Source organism: Drosophila elegans, unplaced genomic scaffold, assembly GCF_018152505.1.
Source record: "Drosophila elegans isolate 14027-0461.03 unplaced genomic scaffold, ASM1815250v1 contig_149, whole genome shotgun sequence".
In the NCBI taxonomy this organism is placed as follows: Eukaryota; Metazoa; Arthropoda; class Insecta; order Diptera; family Drosophilidae; genus Drosophila; species Drosophila elegans.
This window is the reverse complement of record NW_024545513.1, coordinates 23,331,227-23,355,033: the sequence shown is the minus strand read 5'-3', so window position 1 is coordinate 23,355,033 and position 23,807 is coordinate 23,331,227. Positions and strand designations below refer to the sequence as shown.

At 42.5% G+C, this 23,807-nt stretch overlaps 6 protein-coding genes across 6 annotated transcripts; 3 read left to right on the top strand and 3 right to left on the bottom strand.

Annotated features, from left to right (window-relative positions):
• Positions 1–56: 56 nt before the first annotated feature.
• LOC108134898 (ubiquitin carboxyl-terminal hydrolase MINDY-3 homolog) lies at positions 57–6,956 on the bottom strand. The gene is given in 7 exon segments (XM_017255401.2): positions 57–1,878; positions 3,621–3,780; positions 3,845–4,004; positions 4,075–4,807; positions 4,881–5,014; positions 6,147–6,465; positions 6,468–6,956. Coding segments are annotated over 7 exon segments (1,818 nt in total). The 5' UTR covers positions 6,633–6,956; the 3' UTR covers positions 57–1,731.
• Positions 6,957–7,686: 730 nt separating this feature from the next.
• Positions 7,687–9,200, bottom strand: LOC108134918 (required for meiotic nuclear division protein 1 homolog). Its single transcript, XM_017255432.2, has one exon. It carries the CDS (start codon positions 9,058–9,060, stop codon positions 7,789–7,791), a length of 1,272 nt encoding a protein of 423 aa, XP_017110921.1. The 5' UTR covers positions 9,061–9,200; the 3' UTR covers positions 7,687–7,788.
• Positions 9,201–9,519: 319 nt separating this feature from the next.
• LOC108134919 (DNL-type zinc finger protein) lies at positions 9,520–10,586 on the top strand. The gene has a single exon (XM_017255433.2). The coding sequence runs from the start codon at positions 9,716–9,718 to the stop codon at positions 10,295–10,297; it is 582 nt and encodes a 193-aa protein (XP_017110922.1). The 5' UTR covers positions 9,520–9,715; the 3' UTR covers positions 10,298–10,586.
• A 1,396-nt stretch (positions 10,587–11,982) lies between these two features.
• LOC108134896 (putative zinc finger protein 840) lies at positions 11,983–17,576 on the bottom strand. The gene is made up of 3 exons (XM_017255398.2): positions 16,665–17,576; positions 15,793–16,149; positions 11,983–15,146 (listed from the first exon to the last, which is right to left on the bottom strand). The coding sequence occupies exons 1-3, from the start codon at positions 17,394–17,396 to the stop codon at positions 13,953–13,955; spliced, it is 2,283 nt and encodes a 760-aa protein (XP_017110887.1). The 5' UTR covers positions 17,397–17,576; the 3' UTR covers positions 11,983–13,952.
• A 457-nt stretch (positions 17,577–18,033) lies between these two features.
• LOC108134921 (T-complex protein 1 subunit zeta) lies at positions 18,034–20,436 on the top strand. Its single transcript, XM_017255436.2, has 2 exons — positions 18,034–18,288; positions 18,690–20,436. The coding sequence occupies exons 1-2, from the start codon at positions 18,152–18,154 to the stop codon at positions 20,152–20,154; spliced, it is 1,602 nt and encodes a 533-aa protein (XP_017110925.1). The 5' UTR covers positions 18,034–18,151; the 3' UTR covers positions 20,155–20,436.
• A 627-nt stretch (positions 20,437–21,063) lies between these two features.
• LOC108134948 (diphosphomevalonate decarboxylase) lies at positions 21,064–23,206 on the top strand. Its single transcript, XM_017255473.2, has 4 exons — positions 21,064–21,214; positions 21,266–21,336; positions 21,967–22,084; positions 22,139–23,206. The coding sequence occupies exons 1-4, from the start codon at positions 21,163–21,165 to the stop codon at positions 23,083–23,085; spliced, it is 1,188 nt and encodes a 395-aa protein (XP_017110962.1). The 5' UTR covers positions 21,064–21,162; the 3' UTR covers positions 23,086–23,206.
• The last annotated feature ends 601 nt before the right edge of the window (positions 23,207–23,807 follow it).

The window sequence follows — 23,807 nt, the reverse complement described above, 5'->3', positions numbered from 1 at the left end:
GATGAATGGAAGCGAAGCGAAGCGAAAAAAAGGATAGGATAATAAAGCATTTGTTATATTTTCAATAGTAGATTTATTATATCGTTGTTAGAACAGTTTTATAAGAAACCTAGTGCCGAAAATAATGTTAAATTAAATTTTATTTCAATAAATACATTCAGAATGGCTATTGTTTATGTTTAGTTATCCTATAATAAGCAACTCAGGCAACATGGAATAATTTGTAAACATTTTACGACAACTTAAGAAGTCCTAGGATCTCATGTATAATTTGGATTTGGACGTGATTTAGCCTACCCAATTTTCAGTATTAATACTTATGTGCAACGATCTTAAGCTGAATCAAGTTAGGTTTGGTGTTTGGGTTATCACATGTAATGGAAAAGTTCTTCCAAAAAAAAAAACAAAAAACAAGTTTTGGGTCCAAATGTTCGTTCTTATCATAGCCATATATGATTAAATCAACCGATCTTTTATAATATCTACAATAAAGGAAGGGGATGTAGCTTGTATTACCCAGAAATCGTTTAAGATAGGGGTGTTAAATATAAGGTGGTTATTAAAGCCATTTCTGGACGCTTATTTAAACACACATAGATATTGTTTATGACCATTGAAATGTTTGACACTTTTGGAAAAAGTGCAGTGGGGAAATAGCAAAAACTCAGCTGAGAAAAGAAGGTCGTAAAAGTGACACTTTACTCCGCAATATAAAAAAATGCACAACATTTTAATTGGATTTTGTGTATTTGTATTTGTTTTTGTTTTTTTTTTTTCTGTTTTGTTTATTTTAATTTGAGTTATTATTTTGTAAATTTATACTTGGTTTTTTTTCACGTTGAAGTAATCTTTGCTTTGCTCTCTCTCTCTCTCTCTCTTTATCTCTCTCTCTTTTCCTGTCTCTTTCGCTTTGATGTTACTAATTTGCCCTGTTCTCGCCATGTTTATTATATGCATCTGCTGTGTTTATTTAATTATATTAAATTGTTTAGCACTACAAGTTATTTGTTAAAAGGCCAAGAAAAACAAATTTTGTTTTATAATTTCGCTTCATACACCGCCTCGCTTTGCTTTGTCTAATTTTCAATTACGATTTGTTCTTTTAGTTTTAGTTTATTTGTAAAGGTATATTTTGTGTTGCCTGTATTTTTAGTTGAGTTTCGTTTTTGCAATGCAAATTTAAACGTACAATGTTCGAAATTAAGATTTAGTTCATATTACATGTAGGTTCTCGTTTTCCCTTCTTTTTCTTTGATTCTTTTGTATTTTTTGTTGTTTTTTTTTTTTTTGTTGTTTTTTGTCCATGTTGCATACAGCAATGCATATATGGAGTGTTTTATGTGTTTGAGTGTTTTGTGAGTCAACGCTTGGCGTAAATCTTCTATGCTTCTGCGGATTCTTCAACATGGCTGCAGCTTCTCTTTGAAAGCGCATTTGTTAGTGTTTAGCTGCTATGTTTTCTGTTTTAATTGTTTGTTTGGTGCGTTCCACTCCAGCTTGTTCTCAAAAAAATACAAAAAAAAAACCAACAATTGAAGGGTGTTTGAAATAGAAATGTGCAATCCCATCTTGTCGCATTTCTTGCGACTACAGCTGTGTTTTCTTCGACGGCCCAGTAGATTCTGTGTTGTCCCCTCGTCCTTTTGGTGTTCTGTGTTTCTTACGCGCATTCCCCTGCTGCTTCTGCTGCTGCTGCTCCTGCTGCTGTTTGTTCTGGCCCCCTTGACGGCGTCAATTCAAGGAGGGCATGTGGACATCGTGCCAGTTGATCTCGATGTTCGGCCACTTGGTCTGCAGGCAAGTGACCATCGGGTTCGAGGTGCAGATCGACTTCAGGTCGCCCTCCAGCAGAATGGCCGAGCCGCAATAGTAGCGCACCTACAACGGAATACAATAAATATATAAAACTGTTATTCAAAAGGTTTGAACTTTTTAAATAAATGTTTGTTGATTTAAGGTAAAAAAAAAGAATAAATAAATAATAGCTAAAAGGTTTCACAATTCGGAACACTTATTCCTATACAAAAAAATGTATTAAATGATTGAGAGATCAGCCGGAAAATTGTTTTATTCTTACCAATATTTTTTTAGCAAAACCTCATTGTTTTTATACCCTTGCAGAGGGTATTATAATTTCAGTCAGAAGTTTGCAACGCAGTGAAGGAGACGTTTCCGACCCTATAAAGTATATATATTCTTGATCAGCATCACTAGTAGAGTCGATCTAGCCATGTCCGTCTGTCCGTCCGTCTGTCCGTCTGTCAGTCTGTCCGTCTGTCCGTCCGTTTATATGCAAACTAGTCTCTCAGTTTTAAAGCTATCTGCATGAAACTTTCCCAAAAGTTGTCTTTCTATTGCAGGTAGTATATAAGTCGGAACGAGCCGGATCGGACGACTATAGCATATAGCTCCCATAGGAACAATCGGAAAAATAATTGAAAAAAAATTATAACTTTGCTGTTTTTTAATTTTTTGTTTTGTTCTTCGACATAAAGCAATGGTTAAATATTTCAGAATTATGGTTAAAATTTCATCAAAATCGGACGACTATAGCATATAGCTCCCATTGGAACAATCGGAAAAATAATTGAAAAAAATTATAACTTTGCTGTTTTTTAATTTTTTGTTTTGTTCTTCGACATAAAGCAATGGTTAAATATTTCAGAATTATGGTTAAAATTTCATAAAAATCGGACGACTATAGCATATAGCTCCCATAGGAACAATCGGAAAAATAATTGAAAAAAATTATAACTTTGCTGTTTTTTAATTTTTTTTTTAGTTCTTCGACATACAGCAATGGTTAAATATTTCAGAATTATGGTTTAAATTTCATCAAAATCGGACGACTATATCATATAGCTCCCATACAAATAATAAAAATATATAAAAGAACAATCAAATAATTAAGCTGCAAATCGTCATAGCTTCAATGTTTTTAAACATATACGCAAGTAAATCATAATTTTAATGTTTTCAAAAATATTTAATTCTTGCGATAGCTGCAAGGGTATATGAACTTCGGCTTGCCGAAGTTTGCTTTCTTTCTTGTTTTTTTATCACATTTAAGGCAATTTAGGTGAACTTTAACACACAACATTATTTTTATTACAAAACTTTGAAAAAACAATAACCTAATAAATGATTAAGAAATCACCGGAAAATTGTTTTATTTTTCCTTCAACATTTATTCATTTTTATTGTCGTTAATAATATAGATATTTTTTTTAAATTTGTCAACAGTGCAAACTACTTAAAACACTGCCTTTAGATAATAATAAAACCATTATTTTAAGACTTTAAACAGATTTTCTGCTTTCCGCTTTTAAATTAATTTTTATATATAATTATTAATAATCTCTAAGTGGCTTAGCGAGCTAAAACACTTAGTTATTTTTATAAAAAAAACTTTAAAAATGATTAATTTCAGGCGAAATATTTTTTGTACCTTCAACATTTTTATCAGTTTAATTAAATAGTTATTCCATAAACCTTTTTTTTTCCTCATTTAAATACCGGCTTTAAATTTGTTTAAGAGTTTCCTTAATCCGTTTCAAAATAAATTCATTGAACAATGTTGATTGGGATGCATTGGTATGACAAGAGTTTTGGTTGCTCACCCTGTTGTTCTCATTGGAGCCCGGTATGCCGTTGTAGTGCATCAACTCAAAGGTATCCGGCGTGGAGCGGCGCTCCAGTGGGAAGAACTCGTCCATGAAGGCGTTCAGCAGTATGATGCCCAAGTTCTCCGGGTCCAGACGCTTCTGCATGAGGCCCACGCTGCAAGAGGGTATCGGTAAAATTAAGGCTTTCACGAACAACAGGGGTTAGGGGTTAAGCTTACTAGGCCGGCTCGCTGACCAGGTTCAAGGCGGCGAGGACTTCGCGCAGCATGGTGGTCGATATGAAATTGTTGCCCTCCGGGTCGTAGGATTTGAAGATGCGACGACCGATCTCCGAGGGCGTCTCCGGCGAGACAAGCCTCTTTTCGTTGCTGAACAGAACTAAGGGAAGATAACAGCGTTAGATGAATTGATGGAGAGAGCAAACAAAGGCAGTGCTGGAATGACTAACCGGTTAAATGCGTATCGGAGCCCATCACCCAGACGGGATAGCGTGGGTTCTTGAAGAAGGAGCCAACGGTGCAGTAACGCATCTGCTCCATCAGTGTTATAAACCCGATGTCGCTCTGCTCGCAGATGCCGCGCAGCTTCAGTCCGCCGACATCCTGCTCATTGTCCCAGACATGGGCCACCGCACGGCCAGTTAGCATCAGGTTAATCAGCGACTGGGCGCCATAGCCGTAGGTGCTGTGTATCAGCGGCTCCGACGTGTCCGATATGTCGGCGGCCACCAGCTCCGATCCCTTGGTGAGGAACACCGAGTACATGAACAGCAGCACACCGTATGTGTGCGCCAACTGACCATAGTTCTCCATATAGTAGCGGGCCACGGCGGCGATGTCCTCGAAGTGGAGCGTGTGCAGGCGCTCGTGGAACTCATCCGGCGACAGCTCGCGATGCGGATCATTGTCGAGCTGCTCCAGGGACATCTCGTTGACCGAGGCGGGCGTGGCCTCGGCCGCCAGTTCCACCGGAGCTCCGGCAGCCGACTCCGACGATCCGGCTGGGCCAGCCGGAGCAGATCCTCCCTCGACGCCTGGCGAGCGCTCTTTGGTTGAACCAGCCTCTGTGGCATTTCCACGACGGCGCATAAGATGGACGATGCGGTAGCGCGGCGCCCTGCAATTCTTCAGGATGTTGCACAATGCCTGGATCAACAGGTTCTGGCATTTGTCGTAGGGAATCTAGATTTGATTGGAATGAGGTAGAATGAATAGGGTTTCCATGGAGCGCTAGTTGTAGATTAGGTACACCCACCTCCGACAGCTTTACGCCTGGCATGTCCATGATAATTATCTTAAGCAAGTACGCCTGCACCGGCGCTATCACAGCACAAGGACCGCCCTGCTTCTGCACCAATGCCGACGGTTCCACTTTACTAAACTCGAATCCTGGATGGGGTTACATTTGGGGTCAATCCAAGCAGAAAATAATGTTTTAGGAGGGTAAATAATGGCTACAGCAATGGGTAAAATGGTAAAATGAATAGTTTGTTAACCATTTTAAAGATTACAATTTAATAACACTAACAAAATTAAATTGAATTGAATCAAAATCTAAAATAGGAGGCAAAAATAAAAGCTTTTAACTAAATTTGATAAATATTTTCAGAATTTATTTATAAACTCTTAGTCGCGCGATAAGTTTTAATGTGAATACCCTGATCGTTCCTTACAACTTTAATTTATACTAAAATATTATATTAAAACCTCAACCTCAGAACAAGTTTTGATTGCATTTTGCACAAATATTTTAATATTTATAGCTTAGCAAGAACTTTGTTGGGGCTTTTATCGAAAAAATAATAAATCTGAATAAAATATTAACATTTTGTACTTTTACATAATTAAGCTTAAGCCATTATAAACTTAAAAAAATGGAGGGAAAACAATTCTATTTTGAAGTCTTATTATAAAGCAGAAAACAAATTGAGCATGACCTGGGATAAGTTTTGGTATTGAGTGATAAGGCATTTACGTGAATTTGTTGTTGTTTGTTAGTTATGTATACGATAATGTCCGCTTTTACTTGCTCGACTAAGCCATACCCTTAGTGTCGGTCTTATGCTAAGTTGATTCAGTCAAAATATTTAAGAGAAATGTCTAAGAATGGCTATTATGACAGCAAATATAGCAAGATAGTGTTTCCTTAACTTTAACTGCAAAGTCATGGTCAGAATAGAAAATTATAAAATTAATTTAAAACTTATAAAAGCAAAAAAAGTTTGACCCTTTATATTTGACAGAAGTTTTTTAAAAATGGCTACGATGACAGCTAATTTTCACTGACTTAGCCATTTAGGATAACTATAATCTTGACTTTAATTTTAAACGGAAAATGTTAATGTCAACAGCAGAACAATATGACCTGGGTTGAGTTTGACATTGGACATACCCGCCACATTCGTCCATTGCTGGGCACACAAAAAAAAAGGGCGCGCTTTTGGTCCCACAGTGGGTGGGGGTGGTGCACTTTGTGCGGGGTGTGGTGGGTGGGGGGGGATGGTGTTGATTGGGTAGTTACCTTGAGACCAACGCTTGAATACATCTTCGCGCACATTGTCGCCCCACAGCAACTGCTTGATTTCGCGCAGCTCGCGCATATCGGTGGCATTCAGCTGGAGCTGCAGTGGCAGTGGCAGTGGCAGTGGCAGCTTGTCCTGCAACAGCCCGCCGGACGCAGATGCAACTGCTACTCCCGCTGCTCCTGCTCTTTCCGCTCCACCACCACCACTTGCTCCACCTCCTCCTCCTCCTCCTCCTCCACCTGCTCCTCCTCCACCTGCTCCTACCCCTGCTCCTGCTCCACTGGTGGTGGGGCTGGCGCTGCCGGGGGTGTGCTACTGACGCTGGCGGTCGTGTGCGATTCCAAGGCCGCCGAGGCCAACGTCATCGATGCCGCCGCCGCCGCCGCTGCTGCTGCTGCTGCTGCTGCCGATGATGCAGTTTTGGGCGAGACGACGGAGGACTCCTCGCCGCCGCTGCGCTCCCGCACGATTTCTTCGTTCATGTCCGCTGCACTGCACTGCACTGCACTGCGCTGCACTTCTCTTACCGCTGGTGGTGGTCACCTGGTGCTCCAGCTGCTCCTCCTCGTTCTCTGGGACTCGATGGGACACTGGTGCTCAGGTAGGTTCACTCGATACGGTTGTTTAGCCTACCATTTGGTTGGCTTTATTTTCGCCCAGCTTTATTTTCGCTTCGCTTTTCTGTTCTCTGGGGGCAAATGCAAATGCAACAGTGTAGGGCTAGTGTGGCCAGAGTGCGCGATGTAGCGAAATACCAACGATTGGGCGGGTCATCGGCGGGCAGTGCTAAGAATTGAGAAATTGTTGTGGGATGTCAAAACTGTTCACAATAATGAATAAACTTCACATTTGCCAGAGATATCGATAGGCATCGAAATTAGAGCTGGCCTGGGTGCGACGGAACTGGTTCCGAAAACGTGTTGTTGAAAAGCGGAACTAGTACAAAACTGTGCACAATGTCAGTTTAAATTTAAAACGTGGGAATCCGTTACTGGTTATCTGCTCGTTTAATAAGGTTCGTATACCAAAGTTTGAAAGTTAGTTAAAGAAATTTTCTATTTTAATATACACGTTTAAACAAAAAAGGAAGAGAATTTTGACATGCCGATTTTCCTATACATTTTTCTATCGTTCCTAAGGCAGACTTATGATAAAGTCGGTAATAAAACTAAAAATGTCTTTTTGAAATCGTAAAAACATAACTCCAATGAAAAACAGCGAAAACAATTTTTTTTCTGACCTTACTTCTAGTTCGTTTAATACGATTTCCGAATTACGAATATAATTTTTAAAAAAGTCGAATGAGAATAGCTGTCATAGAATAGATCAGAGAACCGTTGACATAGATTCGTTGCTTATCAGCATATACGCAGGCATTATTAATATTTTAAGATTCAAAAAGAAAACTATTGTAGAAGTTATTTTTTCAAAAAATTGTTAAAAAAAAATTAACATGTTCAAAATAAATGATTCTCTTCTCTGAGATAATTAAGATAGTGTTCTTAAGATTGAGACATACACATAAAACACAAGTGGTTTAAATCGTTTGTGACATTTTTTCTGGACTCAAACGCTAACAATGCTATATTTTGGCCAAAATACGAATACATTACAAAAACTCTCGACTAAGTCTACGTTCTATTTAGGAATTGAGGCGACAGGAGCCGCCAGCGGCAGCATCTCCAGCTTATGCGGATCATTGTGATCGCTGACAAAATGCAGAATCTCGAAGCCCACCTCCACCATGATCAGGATTATGATCATCCACTCCAGCCGGATGTGATGGGCATCGTTGAGGTTGTGCGACACCAGTTCGGCCAGCTCCACGCAATGGTTGATCTTCTCGTTCATCACCTTGGTGCGCCGCGAGATGCTGAAGTAGGAGCACACCTGCAGGTACAGGGCCTCCAGTTCCTCGCGATCCCAGTAGAAATCGGGAGCATCCAGCAGATCCGACGACAGGTTGATCACATGGCGCAGGGCAAAGAGTTCGCCGGTTTTTCGCAGCATGGCCGCCCGTGAAATTCTCAGTCGGCGGCCGCGCTTCAAATCTTCGGTGAGATGCTCTATGGAGTCTATGTAGCGATCCAGCGTGGCCTCCCAAATGCCCAGCTTTATGGACTGCGCCATCGCATTGGAGAAGGTGTACTTGTAGAGGAAGCTATCCGTATCGGCGGTGACAAAGAACTTGCCATTCTGGAAGAATGCCCGCGACGTGACATTGAAATCGCTGCTCTCCGCGACCAGATCGCCCTCCACATCCACCGCCGTCGATGGAATATAGGTGTACGGCATCACCTCGCTCTCCCCATGCACCAGGGCACTCACATACGATTCCCTTTCGAAGGAGCGCAGGAAGCTCAGCACATTGTTCGTCTCGATGTCGCTGCAGTTCCAAAAGACCACCGAACCCTCACGGAAAAAGAATATCTCGCGCGGTTGCTGGCTGGTCGGATACTTTGCGGCCACAAAGAGCACATTCTGTTCCACATCCAGGTTGTCCGTGGAGAAGAAACGCTTCGTCTCGTACAGATTCTGTTGGCGGAGCGCTATTTGCAGATCCTCCAGGTTGTACTCCTCGGCGGTTGTGTAGCCGCGGGTGTTGAGGAAGCCCAGGGCGGACAGCTCATCGATGGCCAGACGCTTCTTGCGCAGGATCCTGGTGCGAATGGGCGACAGCACGGACTCCAGACGTTCCTCGACTAGCGGCAGAGGTTTCACCGGGCTATGCGATTGTTTCTTCGGTGCTGGAGCAGCGGGAGAGGCGGGATTTGTCGCCGTAGACGTCGAGGTGGCCTCACTGGCCAGCCATCGCCGCCGGTTCATCATCCATTGCGTCTGGAGCTGCTGGCGCGGCATTCGGAGGCCACGCAGCATCAACTGCTCGAATCCCAGGCGAGCTAAGTTCATGGCGTTTCTTTTGACTTATTCTCCAGGAGCAACTAGATGGCCATTTCTGTAAAATCGGTTTGGTAACGTATCGTTTATGGTGGCTATATAATAGCCGGCACGGTGCGTTTCGATTGTTCGTTGTTGTGATTATCGGAAACGATAGGCTCCAGCCGTGATGAGTATGTTATCGAGCTGTTAGCTATTTTCAAATTATTCTATGAATTCTTTGAACGACACTTTTTGTAGTCTTTTTTCTTTAATTTTGTTTTTTTTATAGTTGGGTTAGTTTTTTTTATTTTCCAAATAAGAGTAATTGTTTATCATTTGGAATATGAAAACCATAGTTCCTGAATTCACAGTTGTAAGATCCGAGAAATAAACATTTTTTGTAATTGACTGACTACAAAACAGTTGAATTGCCAGCACTGTGTGTAAGCAGTAAATAGCTAGTTTTTCCAGCCGACCGTCAGCACTGTTCCGATAACGATAGAGAACAGCTGTTCTCCTTGCTCCCATTCGAGACATTTGTACCCCAATTGGGGATAACAAAACCCAGTAACTAGCCAAACATCCAGCACGTGCAGCGCCAAGTTAAGGACGCACTGCATCGGGTGCGAAGAGAAAAGAAGGAAGGAAGCAACGCCGCTGTGCAACAGACTGAAAGCGGAGTAACATGAACGCATTGCGCAACATCTTCACATCGCGAACTCTCAACTATTTGCGCCAGAATGGACAGAACGCGATCCTCAACGCCACCCAGCAGCAGCAGCAGGCTGTGGACGCCGTGCCGCTGTCCACCGATGCCGACCAGCAGCTGAAGGCGCCCCGTCCCGCCCCACTCTCCATACCGCGCTCCATCCTCGATGCGTGCCAGTTCGCGGTCAAGCCTTTTGACCTGGGACGCACTGCCTCCGGAAGCGGGCAGTCGAACGGCTCCCTGTCGCCGACGACGCTGAAGCGTTTCGGCCGCATGCAACGCCGCATGGAGCTGGTGTACCGCTGCAAGCTGTGCAACACCCGCAACACGAAGACCATCAGCGAGGAGGCCTACTACAGCGGCGTGGTCATCCTGCAGTGCGACGGCTGTGCCGTCGACCACCTCATCAAGGACAACCTGGGACTCTTCACGGGCAGCGACGGCGACAGCAGCATCAGCTCCGGCATCAGTACCAGCAAGAATATCGACCAGGTGCTGGCGGAGCGACATGCCCGCGTCCGCGTCATCAAGGTGAACGAGCACGGCGAGCTGATTTAGGCACTCTAGTCAAGGGGCATCAGAACAGGAGAACCTGGTGCCGTCCGTCAACCTGCGAATCGTGTCCGAGTTGGACACACTCGGCACGGGGGGCACAACATTGCCCCATTACCCAAAACCACAACCCGATTACAAACCGGAATTCCGAAATTCCGAAATTCCGGAATCCCTCATTCTGTCCGACCTCAGCCGGCTGTATATACTACTTGTACTGTAATTGTTGATTGTTTCGGGCCGTGAGTAATGGCTAAAAAGTGATTAAAAGAACGCCCAGTTCGAAAGCTAAAAACACAAATCTCTTTTCCTCTGGACTATCTTATCGGTGTACACAGAAAGAAAACATTAGCATTGATATTTAATGTGTCATTCAATTTGAATCGAAATATTCAGACTTCAAAACATTGTACTAATTTTGTAACTATTATCTTATCTTATCTAAACAAATATTGTATTCTTCTTGTTTAAACATTTGACCTATGTCTTTCGATTCGATATTGGTCTGATTTTCTTACTGTGTACCCATACGCATGCTATATATACTATACGCTGATTAATGTGTTTACCCGAAATTAGAAATCCCATCCAGCCAAAATTCGACGTATCTGGAGAGCCCTAGAATCCAGTAGAAGTCGAGGGGCTTGTTCGCGGGTTGCTAATTGATCGGATCGATCAAAACACAGGCGGGGTGCTAATTATCGCAACGAAAATATAAATTGGCACGCTGCCGGCTTTCCACAACGCAATGGTGAAATGAACCGCAGACTATAATACATATTTTAAAAAACACGCCCCTGTCAAGTGATCGCTTCTATGTATGTATGTCTTTAAAGCCCAAAGCCAACCAGTGTTGTGATGATAATAACCCAGAAAAATATGCCATCGAATGGGTTAACAACAACGGATTCTAGGAGGTGACGGCACGTGCCTAGAACTTCGATGGGGAAGGGTGAATATACCTATATATTCCAAGTGCCTGTATCACACTGAAATTGTAATTTTAATTCTTGTAAATCTTAGTGAGGAATTTTTAATTTCTTTGAAAGCTAGAAAAAATTTAAATTATTAAAAATATAACTAAGCTGTTTGGAAATAAGATAATCCAGAATTTTTTTAAGTATTTAAAACCGCTTAAATAGTATTATGCAATACATAAAATCTGTGAAAATGTGATAAGGATTTAAATCGCTTATCATTTAGAATTTTCAACACATTTAAACAAATTATTTTATATTTAAAATTTTTTTCTAGATAAAAAAAATTGTAAAATTAAAGGTCAGTAGTAAAATGGTTCAGAACTTTAAAATATTTCTATAAACCCCTTCACATAGACTTTGTTTTAAACTTGTTTAATATATTTTTACAAAATTCCAATTAAATCGGAATTCCTAACTAAGCATGACATGGCGCATTTTGTGACGTCAACACAATTAAAAATATATTATTTAAATGGTATAAACAAACAAACGCGGCGATTCATAGTATAACGTCCATCCCAAGCGTCTAGCCTAACTCGCATATAGCTTCCAGACGTGCGACAAAAACGGTAAAGATAATGATAAGACGTCATCGGTTATCTTTGGAGGCAAATTCAAGTGGTAACACTTCTAGAAGTCTTCAAAAGCAGCGTTTTCGAGCGAAAAGCAGCGGATAAATAGATATTAGTTAGGTAAATAAAACTCAGTGGGTTTGTTTGTTTTTTTTTTAGTTTTTATATTATTTAAACCTATTTATTCGAGAATACTTCGAATATGTGTGTGTGTATATTGTATCGTACTAAAATCTCATTTGATATTACTAGGATAAATAAAATTGTGATTTGTTTGTTTTTTCTCTCAGTTAATTTACATGTTACGAAGACGTTGCTTATGGCTAAAAATACTCATTATGCTGCTACTTTGTATTAATCTTTCGTTTTTATCGGATGAGTTTCTCTTTGCTTTTTTTGTAGGTTGTGTTTGTTTCCGTCTGATTCTCCTGGAAGCGCACTTTTGTTACGATTCATCTGATTATTAATCTCCTCTGGCTTTTGTGTTTTTTTTTTTTTTTTTGTCTCCTCGTTGCTGTTAACTATTTCACAATTTGTTTGAATGCTCAACTCACTGCATAGAAATCCAATTCAATCTGCTATCGGCGTGAAGCCTTGATAAGCGGTCTCTTCGTTAATTTCTGTTAATTTCGCACGAGTGAGCAGCAGATCGAAGTCTGCGAAATTGTGCTAAATGAACTTAGGCCTAAATGAAGCTTCACCCAAAACATTGGGCTCTCGTTTCCGTATGCTATATTGCCATGGCGATGGCTAATGTCTGCTGTTAATAGTTAGACGGCCCGCTCGAGTTATATATTTACAGATGGGATTACGAATACGTTTTTAGTTACGATTACAGGACGAAGCGGCGCGATTTTCGAGAATCTAACTCGCCTCGAAGTGTATTACAGATTCAGTCGTTCGAGGACAGTGCGTTTCGGGGTGCCATGGGGCAGTGGCAATTGCCCTACAGCTCCGTCGCGCACTGCACATTACATTTGTGTGTGTGTGTGTGTGTGTGTATGTTCGATTCTCTTTTAGTGGCTTACATTTAATTGTTTGTTAGATGCTTAGTAACTTAGTTATTGCTGTTAATTATCGGCTCGAGTTGCTTGGATTTCTATATTCTGTTCGTCAGTGTCAGTGTCAGTGTAATGGCAAATGGTTGTCTGCACTTTTGCACTTGTAGTTTTTGCATATAAATATATATAGTTAGTATATAGAATACTTTATGAAATACTTAGTTCTGGAATGCTTCGGCTTGCTCACATCGATTTACGGGGACGGGGAGGAATGTTTGCAATTCTTACATGGTTAACTACGTTCTTTGTGTTGTGGTTTTGAGGAGAAGAACTCAAAGTTGGCACAGAATTGTTAAGTATTTGTTAATTGTTATAAGTACCGATCAGATCAACCGCTCTCTCTCTCTTTCTTTCCTCTGGACTTTCCTATCTCTTTCTCTGTCTACATTTGAACTTACTCAAGAATCAAAGTGGAAAGTGGAAGGAAATGTTGGCCAGTTTGCTTAAGCCTAAAGTTGCATTCATGGGCGTTGTTAAATACTTTTCGCTTTTAAGTACGACTACAGGTATGTCGGTGCCTATAAAATACAACTAAATTAAGGTTAAATTATGTTAATTTGAAACATATTAGACAAAATAATACAAGAGATACCCTGCTCGCGATTTCGATTCAGACACAATAACAGGTTCGCATTAAAAATTTTGTAAGGAAACACTAGAGGTTTTCACCTTCTCTTCTCTTTTCTATGCTTTGAAAATATTTGTTAGTAAAGTGCTTGGGTTTGCTCACTGAAAACCCTTTAGTTTTAGTTCTGTGACTATAGTACCTTCAAACTCCAACCGAATCGAACGGCGAATAGGGCTGAACATCGAGTGAGTCTTAAACTAATATTAAACGAGCTAACTAAGCTGCCTGGATTGCAATGGCAATTTAAAGACGTTACAGTTACAGTTGCAATTGCAGTTTCAGTTACATTAAACCCTATTTGACATAGCGACCACGCCCGCGGCCACGACCCCGCCCCCGACCGCGGGTTTTGGCCTTGTACCAATCCTTATCCTTATCCTTATCCTTATCCTTGTCCTTGTCCCTCTCCCACTCCCTATCTCACAGACTGCTACGGCCCGAACGTCCGACGGCGCCGACGGCTCCGTTGGGTCGATTGTGGCGACGCTTGTGCAGATAGAGACCGGCAGCCTGGGCGAACGCCGAGCCGCAAATCTGGCAGACGTAGCGCTTGACCTTGTCGTGGATCTGCTTGTGGTTCTGCAGATTCTTTGTCGACTTGAAGGTCTTGCCGCAGATGTCGCATTTGAACTCCTCGTTGCTGTAGTGCTGCTTCAGGTGCTCGAACAGGCTGTTGCGCGCCACAAACGATTTATTGCACTGCGGATAGTCGCATTTGTAGCACCGCTCCCGCTCATCCTGGTGGACAATTCGATGCGCATTCAGGTGGCCCGGCGTGGCGAAACTGCGACGGCATACTTCGCATCCGTACGGCTTGGCAATGTCACTGCCTCCGCCGCTAACTGGATCTTCATCGTCGGCCAGGACTTCGGGTGACTTGGACGCTTGACCTGCCCTTTTTTTCCGGCCACTGCCACTGCCCCTGGACACCTCGCTTTCGGCTCTGGCCTCCTCCTCCTCCGCAACGCCGCTCTCCATGATGCTGTGATTCAGCGCCAGCGAGGGCAGGAACAGCTCCTCGTTGTGACGCCGCAGGTGCTCATCATAGTTGGCCTTCTCCCGGAAGCTGGCCGTGCACAGTTCGCAGTTGAACTTCACCTCGGCCACGCCGCGCAAATGCAATTGCTTGTGGCTGTCGAACTCCTCGGCGTTGTGGAACTGAATGCTGCAAATGTTGCAGTAGCAGCCGCCACCCAAACTGGGCTGGTGGGTGAGCATGTGAAGGTCCAGTTCCCTGAGTGTTTGCACAATCTCCGGACAGTGCGGGCACTTGAACGGCGGTATGTCGTCGTCCATAAAGTGCATCTGGTCGTAGTATATGTAGTTGGCAATGAACTTCTTGCCCAGGCGTTCGCTATTGAGGCGTTCCATCTTCTGCTTGGAGTAATCGAACCGCAGCTGCGAGATGCGCTTCGAGATCTGGATGGTGGTCACGTCGATCAGCTGCTGCAGCTCAATGGCCATCTGGTGGAGTCCCTCGCCCCGCCGCTCCTTGCTGCGGTAGTCGGGATCGAAGCGGTTGTAGAAGCACTGGTACCGCTTCACCATGCTCAACAGCTTGGACGTGGACGTGTCATTCCAAATGGCCGAAAAGCGGCGGCGATAGGAGGTTTCCTGCCGGGGAAAACAAGAGTTATTGATTATCCATCGGACATTGCCACCCCCAACCATCATCTACATCTACTCAACAATTCTGGTGAGGAATTTATGATTAGCAGTTGAGGTAAATAAAATTACTGTGTGAATAATCAGACTTTTCTGCCGAGTACTCACAGTTTTTTTAATTTATAATTTACCTTAAAACCAAGTAGAAAGTCCTTCTGGATATCGAATTTTTAAATTAAAAACATCATATAATGATTTCATAATATATGTATAAAATTAGAAACCTAATACAGAACAAACAAAACTATTTCCAATAAAAAAATAACACAATGTATTACACGACGAGTCTTGTTTTTAAATAAAAATGAAGTAACGTTGCATTTTTAATAGTATTTTCGAACAAGACCTTTATGTAAAAAAGACTTTGGCAACCCAAAAAATGCATTTGAAGTATTTGGACAAAAGTCAACCGAATTTTATAAAATCTTAAATATCTTCTTATGCCATAAATGTAAACACTGGCTGATAAATATTAAAAAATATCAAAGACAAATAATAAACAATTGCTAAATTGGTAACTACTCTTGAAGTAAGAAATGCTAAAGGATCCCAATCCTTATGCTATATAGCTATCCGATAAAAGTGAACCACTAACCTTGACCACGGCATCGGACATCTTGTCGTTGTAGCTGTAGACCTCGTTGAGGAAGTGCAGCTCCTTGAAGTACCACAGCGTGCTGATGTTGGTCTTCTCCAGGGCCATGCGATTGCACTCCCGCTTGTAGACCGTCCGCAGGTTGTCCCACTTGCGGGTGATGGCGTCCTTGGCCAGCGAGATGTTGAAGCGACTCTTGAACTCCAGCACGATCCAGTCGAGGAAGCGGGCGCGCTTCACGCGATCCCGGAACTGTGCGTTGCCGTGGTCCCACAGAAAGGGGTTGCGCTGATACGAGTGGATGAGGAACTGGATCATCTTGCGGTCCTTGATGTGCATCGTCACCTCCCGGTCGCGCTGAAGGGTGGGAAAATAGCAAGACAATCATTACAAAACTGGGTGTACACATGTAAATTGGGGAGTATTAAGGGTGCAAGCCATGTAATTGAATATGCAAAACTGAATCGAATGCCTACGTAATGTTTAAACTATGTAAAATAAAAGAATATATCTTAGAATTGTTATTAGTCATAAACCTTATAAATCTAGCATACATTAATAACTATAAAATGTATTTGTAAATAAAACTGGTTGTATATATCTAAATTGGAGAGTATTAAGGGTGAAAGCACTGTAATAAAATATGCAAAACTATCGTATGCTTAAATAGTTTTTAAAATACTTTAAATTCTTTCAATGAAAGTATAATACAATGGAAGTATATAATAATAATATACAGCACTATCAGTATTTATGAACATACGGACAAAATAAGGTACTCAATAAACTCATAGCTAATGTAATATATAACCAATCAACTAAAACTACCCAATTGGATAAAAGCGAAATGTACATATACAAATATAACTCACTCCCAGCAAGGACTCCTCCACCATCTCATCGTAACTGAGGAAGTCCGATTCGGGACCGAGGCCACTGTGGTTGGCGCCGTCGAAGCCGCTGTAGTCCATGTACTCTCCGGAATTGTCGTCCATGTAGCTGTTGTCCGGATCGCCGTAGTCGTCGAACGAGGAGTCGCCGTCGCCGACGATGAGTGCCTCGCTGGAGATGTCCATTTGGCGCTGCTTTGTGACCTTCTTGCGCGGCCGTGGCGCGGAGCTGACCACCGGGACATCGCTCTCGGGCAGTATGGTCTCGTCCTCATCATCGCCGGCATCGGAATCGGGCAGCCGATGGTCGTCGTCATCCTCGTCACCGGCCATATCATCTTCGCTGCAGGGCAGCTCCTGCAGCTCTTGTTTGATGACCATCTGGGGCTCCAGCAGCGCCGTGTCCGCGTCCGTTAAGTCTTCGATCTCGTGGAAGTTGGGCAGGTCGCCGTTGCGACTGGACAGGGACATCGGCTCGCCGAGACTGAAGCCCGAACGCGAAACGGAGGCGGGATTCGCCACGGACTGGTCGCCCAGGTGCACCGTCTGCATGTGGCCGATGAATGAGTCGAAGTATAGGAACTTCTCGCTGCAGAAGATGCATCGCAGGGCGAAGTACTGGAAGTCCTCCGTGGCCGTAACCACTCCGCAGTCCTTGGTGCAGTGACGGAAAATCTCCTCATCGTTGGTACGTGGATACGCCAGGACACTCATCGCGCCGCCTGCGGGTCCTCGTCCTGTCCGATGCGCGCTAGCGATTCAATTGGGGCTCTCAGTACGCTGCGCTGCCGTTGGCGCACTCGAATATCCTGCTTTATTTTACTTTACTCCGATTTTGCCAATAAAATTGCTGTTTTTTTGGTGTTAGTGCTAGAGATGGGGTTTGGCCGCACAGTTGCTTTATGTTTGCTAATCAGCATCGTCTCTAGCTAAGCTATCGATAAATTGTGCTATGTATTTGGATTTATTAGATTTATTTTGAATAGTTAGACAGTAATAATTATGAATTCGAAAATCATTTAATAAAAACAAAATGTTGAACAAATTTTAAGTAACGAAAAATAAGCCTCGAACGGAAAACAAATAATATAACTTTGTTATTAATATCTTACATATCTTTGGCTATTGATTGCTATTTGATTGCTATATCAATATATTTTATTGTTTTTTATTTTATAAAAAATTATATTAACTTATTAAAACATATTAAGCCAATATTATATGGCTTTTCGCAACAATCCTCCAAAGCTATAATATTCCGAATAGTAACGAATGTCATCAAAAACAATTGGCCGGGGAGCTTTTATCGATACTATCGATAGAGCTTTTGATGTTTTTAGGTCTCTACTTGTTTTTGCCTGGTCACACTTGTCCATTGGTTTCTTCGATTCACAGCGTGATTCGTTTGGTGCCGATTTCTTGCTTTAATTCACTGACTAAAGGAAATCTTTGTTTAATTGCGTGACGCAATGGCTTCGATTAGCTTGCTGAACCCCAAGGCCGAGTTCGCCCGCGCCGCCCAGGCTCTGGCCATCAATATCAGTGCCGCCAAGGGATTGCAGGATGTGATGCGCACCAATTTGGGCCCCAAGGGCACAGTGAAGATGTAAGTAACCGGACATTGCCTCTAATATCCTTTGTTTTAAGTTGTGACAGCAGTTTTAGTCAAAACTTGAGTTTATATGGCACAAAACATACATTTTGGCCACAGCTGCGGCAACCGCAAGTTTGAGGTTAGAGCGAAACTAGCGGCATGCGTCATCGCAAGAAAGAGAGAGAGAGAGAGTCAATGATTGCGACTTGAAACCAAAAAGCTATAAAATTAGGTGTTTTTAATCATTTTAAACGTTTGCCTTAAATCATAGTGCTCTTGCCAGGCTTTGTTTTAGTGAGAAAATGCATTAAAAATGCAAATTCATCCCTGTGCGATTCAGAAAGTGAGACAGAAAAAGGCGTGACTCTCACGCGCTGTGTGAAATACGCATACTAATTCCAGAAACTTCGCAGGTTGGTTTCCGGCGCCGGCGACATCAAGATCACCAAGGACGGCAATGTGCTGCTCCACGAGATGCAGATCCAGCACCCCACTGCCTCCATGATTGCCAGGGCCAGCACTGCCCAGGATGATTCCACGGGCGATGGAACCACCACCACTGTGATGCTGATTGGCGAGCTGCTGAAGCAGGCGGACATCTATCTGTCGGAGGGACTGCATCCGCGCATCATGACCGAGGGATTCGAGAAGGCCCGCGACAAGGCCTTGGAGGTGCTCGACAAGGTCAAGGTGCCCGTGGAGATCAACAAGAAGAGCCTCGTCGAGGTGGCCAACACCAGTTTGAAGACCAAGGTGCATCCCGCCCTGGCCGATCTGCTGACCGATGTCTGCGTCGATGCCGTACTGACCATTGCCAGTGCCGACAAGACCAAGCCCGTCGACCTGCACATGGTGGAGCTGATGGAGATGCAGCACAAGACCGACACCGATACTCAGTTGGTTCGTGGCCTGGTCATGGATCACGGTGCCCGCCATCCGGACATGCCCAAGCGCCTGGAGAACGCCTACATTCTCACGGCCAATGTCTCGTTGGAGTACGAGAAGGCCGAGGTCAACTCGGGCTTCTTCTACAAGACCGCCGAGGAGCGTGAGGCCTTTGTGCGCGCCGAGCGGGAGTTCATCGACCAGCGTGTGAAGAAGGTGATCGAGCTGAAGCGCTCCGTGTGCGATGGCACCGACAAGACCTTCGTTCTGATCAACCAGAAGGGCATCGATCCCATCTCCCTGGACGCTCTGGCCAAGGAGGGCATTCTGGCCCTGCGTCGCGCCAAACGGCGTAACATGGAGCGTCTGGCGTTGGCCTGCGGTGGCACTGCCATGAACTCCTTCGACGATCTGCAGGAGGAGCACTTGGGCTACGCTGGCGTGGTCTACGAGCATGTGCTGGGCGAGAACAAGTACACCTTCGTGGAGGACTGCAAGAATCCGCTGTCGGTCACGATCCTGATCAAGGGTCCCAACAAGCACACGATCACCCAGATCAAGGATGCCATTAGGGACGGTCTGCGGGCCATCAACAACACCATTGCCGATAAGGCCCTGGTGCCCGGAGCTGGCGCCTTCGAGGTGCGCGCCTACAACGAGCTGGTGGCCTTCAAGGACACCATCAAGGGCAAGTCCCGCCTGGCTGTGCAGGCCTTCGCCGATGCCCTGCTGGTCATCCCCAAGACGCTGGCCGTGAACAGCGGCTACGATGCCCAGGACACAATCGTCAAGCTGACGGTGGAGGATCGCCTGAACCCCGAACTGGTCGGCCTGGACCTGGCCACCGGCGAGCCCATGAAGCCCGTGGATCTGGGCGTCTACGACAACTACATTGTGAAGAAGCAGATCCTCAACTCCTGCTCGATCATCGCCAGCAACCTGCTGCTCGTCGACGAGGTGATGCGTGCGGGCATGACGAGCCTCAAGGGCTAGTCCCTTCGTCCCTCCATCCGATTCATTCTCGTTAACCAAGTTAATGCACCGCCTGCTCTTCAACCCGCGTCTCCCACAACAACACCACAACCAAAATATATACCTTCATAACTTGAAAATACACGAACTTGGAACGGTTGCGACTGCAAGTATTCACAAAGAAATCTAAAACCATACGCAGCACTATACTTATCGCTAATGTATTTCTCTATTTTTATTACGACTAATGTTTACTTACTACAAACCATTGGTTTAAAAATAAAAACGTAAATCGAAAACTAATTGAAGTGTATTTTGTTGAAATTATTTACCTAAAACTTGATACATATTTTGGGTAGGAAATTTCTATTTCATTGAATTCGCTATTGGAATTACTTCCACAATAATTAAGCTTATTTTAGCAACTTTTAAAATAAGAATTTTGAAATAAAAGTTTTGTTTTACATTTCTTTTTGGCCCAAGATATCAACGTAAAAAAACATTATCTTAAACGACTTACAGTCTAATGAGATTCGGTACAATGCGTGATGCAATATTTGACTACGATATTTCAGATATAATTTTTTAATGTACACTCAAATTCTATTTTAGTTACTAAAATAAAAAAAAAAGCACACGTGTTTCACATCTCGCCATTCCTCCTTCCTTCACAAACAAATTTCGAAATTTGAAATAAAGGGAATACCCCAAGTATATTTTTGACATGGGATGGTATATTTAAGCAGACCACTTTCGGTCACATTAATGTTGCAGTCAACAGTTTGTCGCTCAACATTTCTGTCATGAAAAAGACGATTTAACATTTCTGTTAAGAAAACGTTGATGAGAGAGGAGAGAGTAAGAGAGTCATTTGTAGTGGTGGAAACATCTATGTTGCCCCGCCAAACATCGATACCCGATGTTTTTACAATATTGATGTTGGCATCGAGGTTTCCCCACCTCTAATTGTCGCTTTCGCCGAAACTTAAAGGCTGAGTGGATTTCTGTAAATAAGTGCATTTTCTGAAGATGATTTCGGTAACTTGTGTGGCCCCTGTGAATATAGCTCTAATAAAATATTGTAAGTAATTTATCCCGCAAAGGCTATAATTTTTAAGCTTATTTGTTATAGGGGGAAAGCGTCACGAAGAACTAATACTGCCCATTAATGACTCTATTAGCATGACTCTTAGCACTGATGAGGTAAATATTCCAAAACTCGGGTAAACAGCTCGAAACTCTTTATTTCTGTGAATTAGCATATGGATGATATAAAATGTTATGTCATGTACTTTTAATAAACCTGAAACTAAAACCCGTTCCAATTTACACGCGAAAGTAAATAGAACAAGCCTTTATTCAAAAACTTTCTATTTTGAGAATTTCACTTTTCCACACATTTTCTTTGGCTGAGTTTTTCTGTTTGTTTAACCAACAACTACAACTTGTTGGATTCCATTTCTGATGCCAAATTAATAAAAAAAGTCTTGAAATTTGTAATACCAAGTAAACAATTCTTTGGAATATTCTCTAGAAAATGTGAATTAAAGTTTAAATTGAATTGTTGAACAAATGTTTGTTTACCATTTCGAGATGGTAATATTTTTTAATATAAATTAATATGCTTGTTTGCTTCTCCAAGTAATATCTAAAAACATTTGCATTGTGCATTTCTGTATAAAAAAAATATGTTTTTAGAAAATTATAGACAACTTGAGTGGATTATTCAATTCAAATGAATAAGATTTTACGTGCATTGTCAGACTTTAATGTATTTAAATATATTTTCTTACGCACTGTATTTAAATATATTTCTTTATGCACTTTATCAAGTTGTGCGCCAAGACCACAGTTACCGCTTCGGAAACCTTCGAGAGGAATCGAATGTGGTTAAATGGAGAGGAGGTCCCCTTCGAGGAGGGTTCACGTCTGACCCGCTGCTTAAAAGAAGGTGAGTGTGCATTCATACACAATACCGTCATTCCCTCATTTGTGATACTTTCAGTTCATCGACTGGCCCTGATCAATGGCTCCCAGAAAGTGTCGCCATCGTGGAAAGTGCACATAGCATCGGTTAACAACTTTCCCACCGCCGCTGGACTGGCATCCAGTGCAGCTGGCTATGCCTGCCTCGTGTACTCGCTGGCCCGTCTGTACGACATCCCGCTGGACGAGGAGCTGACCACGGTGGCCCGGCAGGGCAGTGGATCGGCATGTCGCAGCCTATATGGCGGATTTGTCCAGTGGCACCGTGGCGAGCTCACCAATGGCAGTGATTCGGTGGCCAAACCAATTGCGTCGTCAAAGCACTGGCCCAACATGCATGTACTCATTTTGGTCGTCAATGATGAACGGAAAAAGACTGCCTCGACCAAGGGAATGCAACAAAGTGTGAACACGTCGCAACTAATCCGGCACCGGGCGGATAAAGTCGTTCCGGAGAGGATTGCGCAATTGACGGAAGCAATTGAAAGTCGCGACTTTCAAACATTTGCAGAGATCACAATGAAGGACTCAAATCAGTTTCATGCCATCGCACTGGACACTTATCCGCCATGCGTGTATATGAACGATGTGTCCCACAAGATTGCATCTTTTGTACACGAATACAACGAGATAATGGGAAGTTTGCATGCTGCTTACACTTTTGATGCTGGACCAAATGCTTGTCTATACGTTCTGGAGGAAAATGTTCCCGAACTGTTGAATGCCGTTCAAAGGGTGTTCCCAAGTGATTCTGACGACAGTGCAACGTACTTACGAGGTCTTTCCGTCCCAAAAGCTGACAATATTCATCGTATTGGGGATGCTGCGAAAACTAAAATCGATTCATTAGATGTTAGTGCAAGAAACGCTTTTAGATATATAATTCACACAAAAGTCGGTGAAGGACCAAGAGAATTAAACGATGAGAATAGTTTACTGATTAATGGCTTGCCATTGGACAACTGATGGTAATTTTAAAACACACTCTTTTCCGAAACTTCAATTTCCATTTAAAATGCTAAACAATTATTTTGAAATCACATATTTTTAATAAATTTAATTATGATATCAGGTGCTAAATTATAGATATCAAAGAGGATTATTTATGGGACTATTTTTTTAGCAGAAAACCACTTATTGCGCGATTTGATGGCCAAAACTCAACCTTAAAGCGTATTCTTCAAATACTCCAAAAAGGTTTGCGGGTTTTTTTTGTTACTCACATCGCAACCATTTTCATATATAAAATTATTTATGTTATTTATATAAGAATCCGTTGAAGAAAAAATGATAAAATAAATTTTATCTTGAAACTTACGTTAAGGTTTTTAAATATCAAAAAAGAAGTTTGTCATGAGGGCTGTACAATTTCGTGATTTGGCTTGCAAATAGGTAAGTAAATTTGTAGTACTCATGTTTAGTTTTAGAAAGTCAAAATTAGATAGTGAGTGTTATTTCGTTAACTTAAAAAAAACGTATATTGTTTTTAACTAAAATTCGGTTTTCCACAAAATTTCTACATTGTATTGTAGCTCAAATATTTCAAACCATTTTTCTTTTGTGATTTTTGGAATGTGATCGTTTGAATGCAACTTTGAAGAACATTTGTTTTTGGAGCAACATTTTACATGACAAAGGAGAAAATTAAAAGCTACAGCTTGACAATAGATGTCTGTTTTACGTTTTAA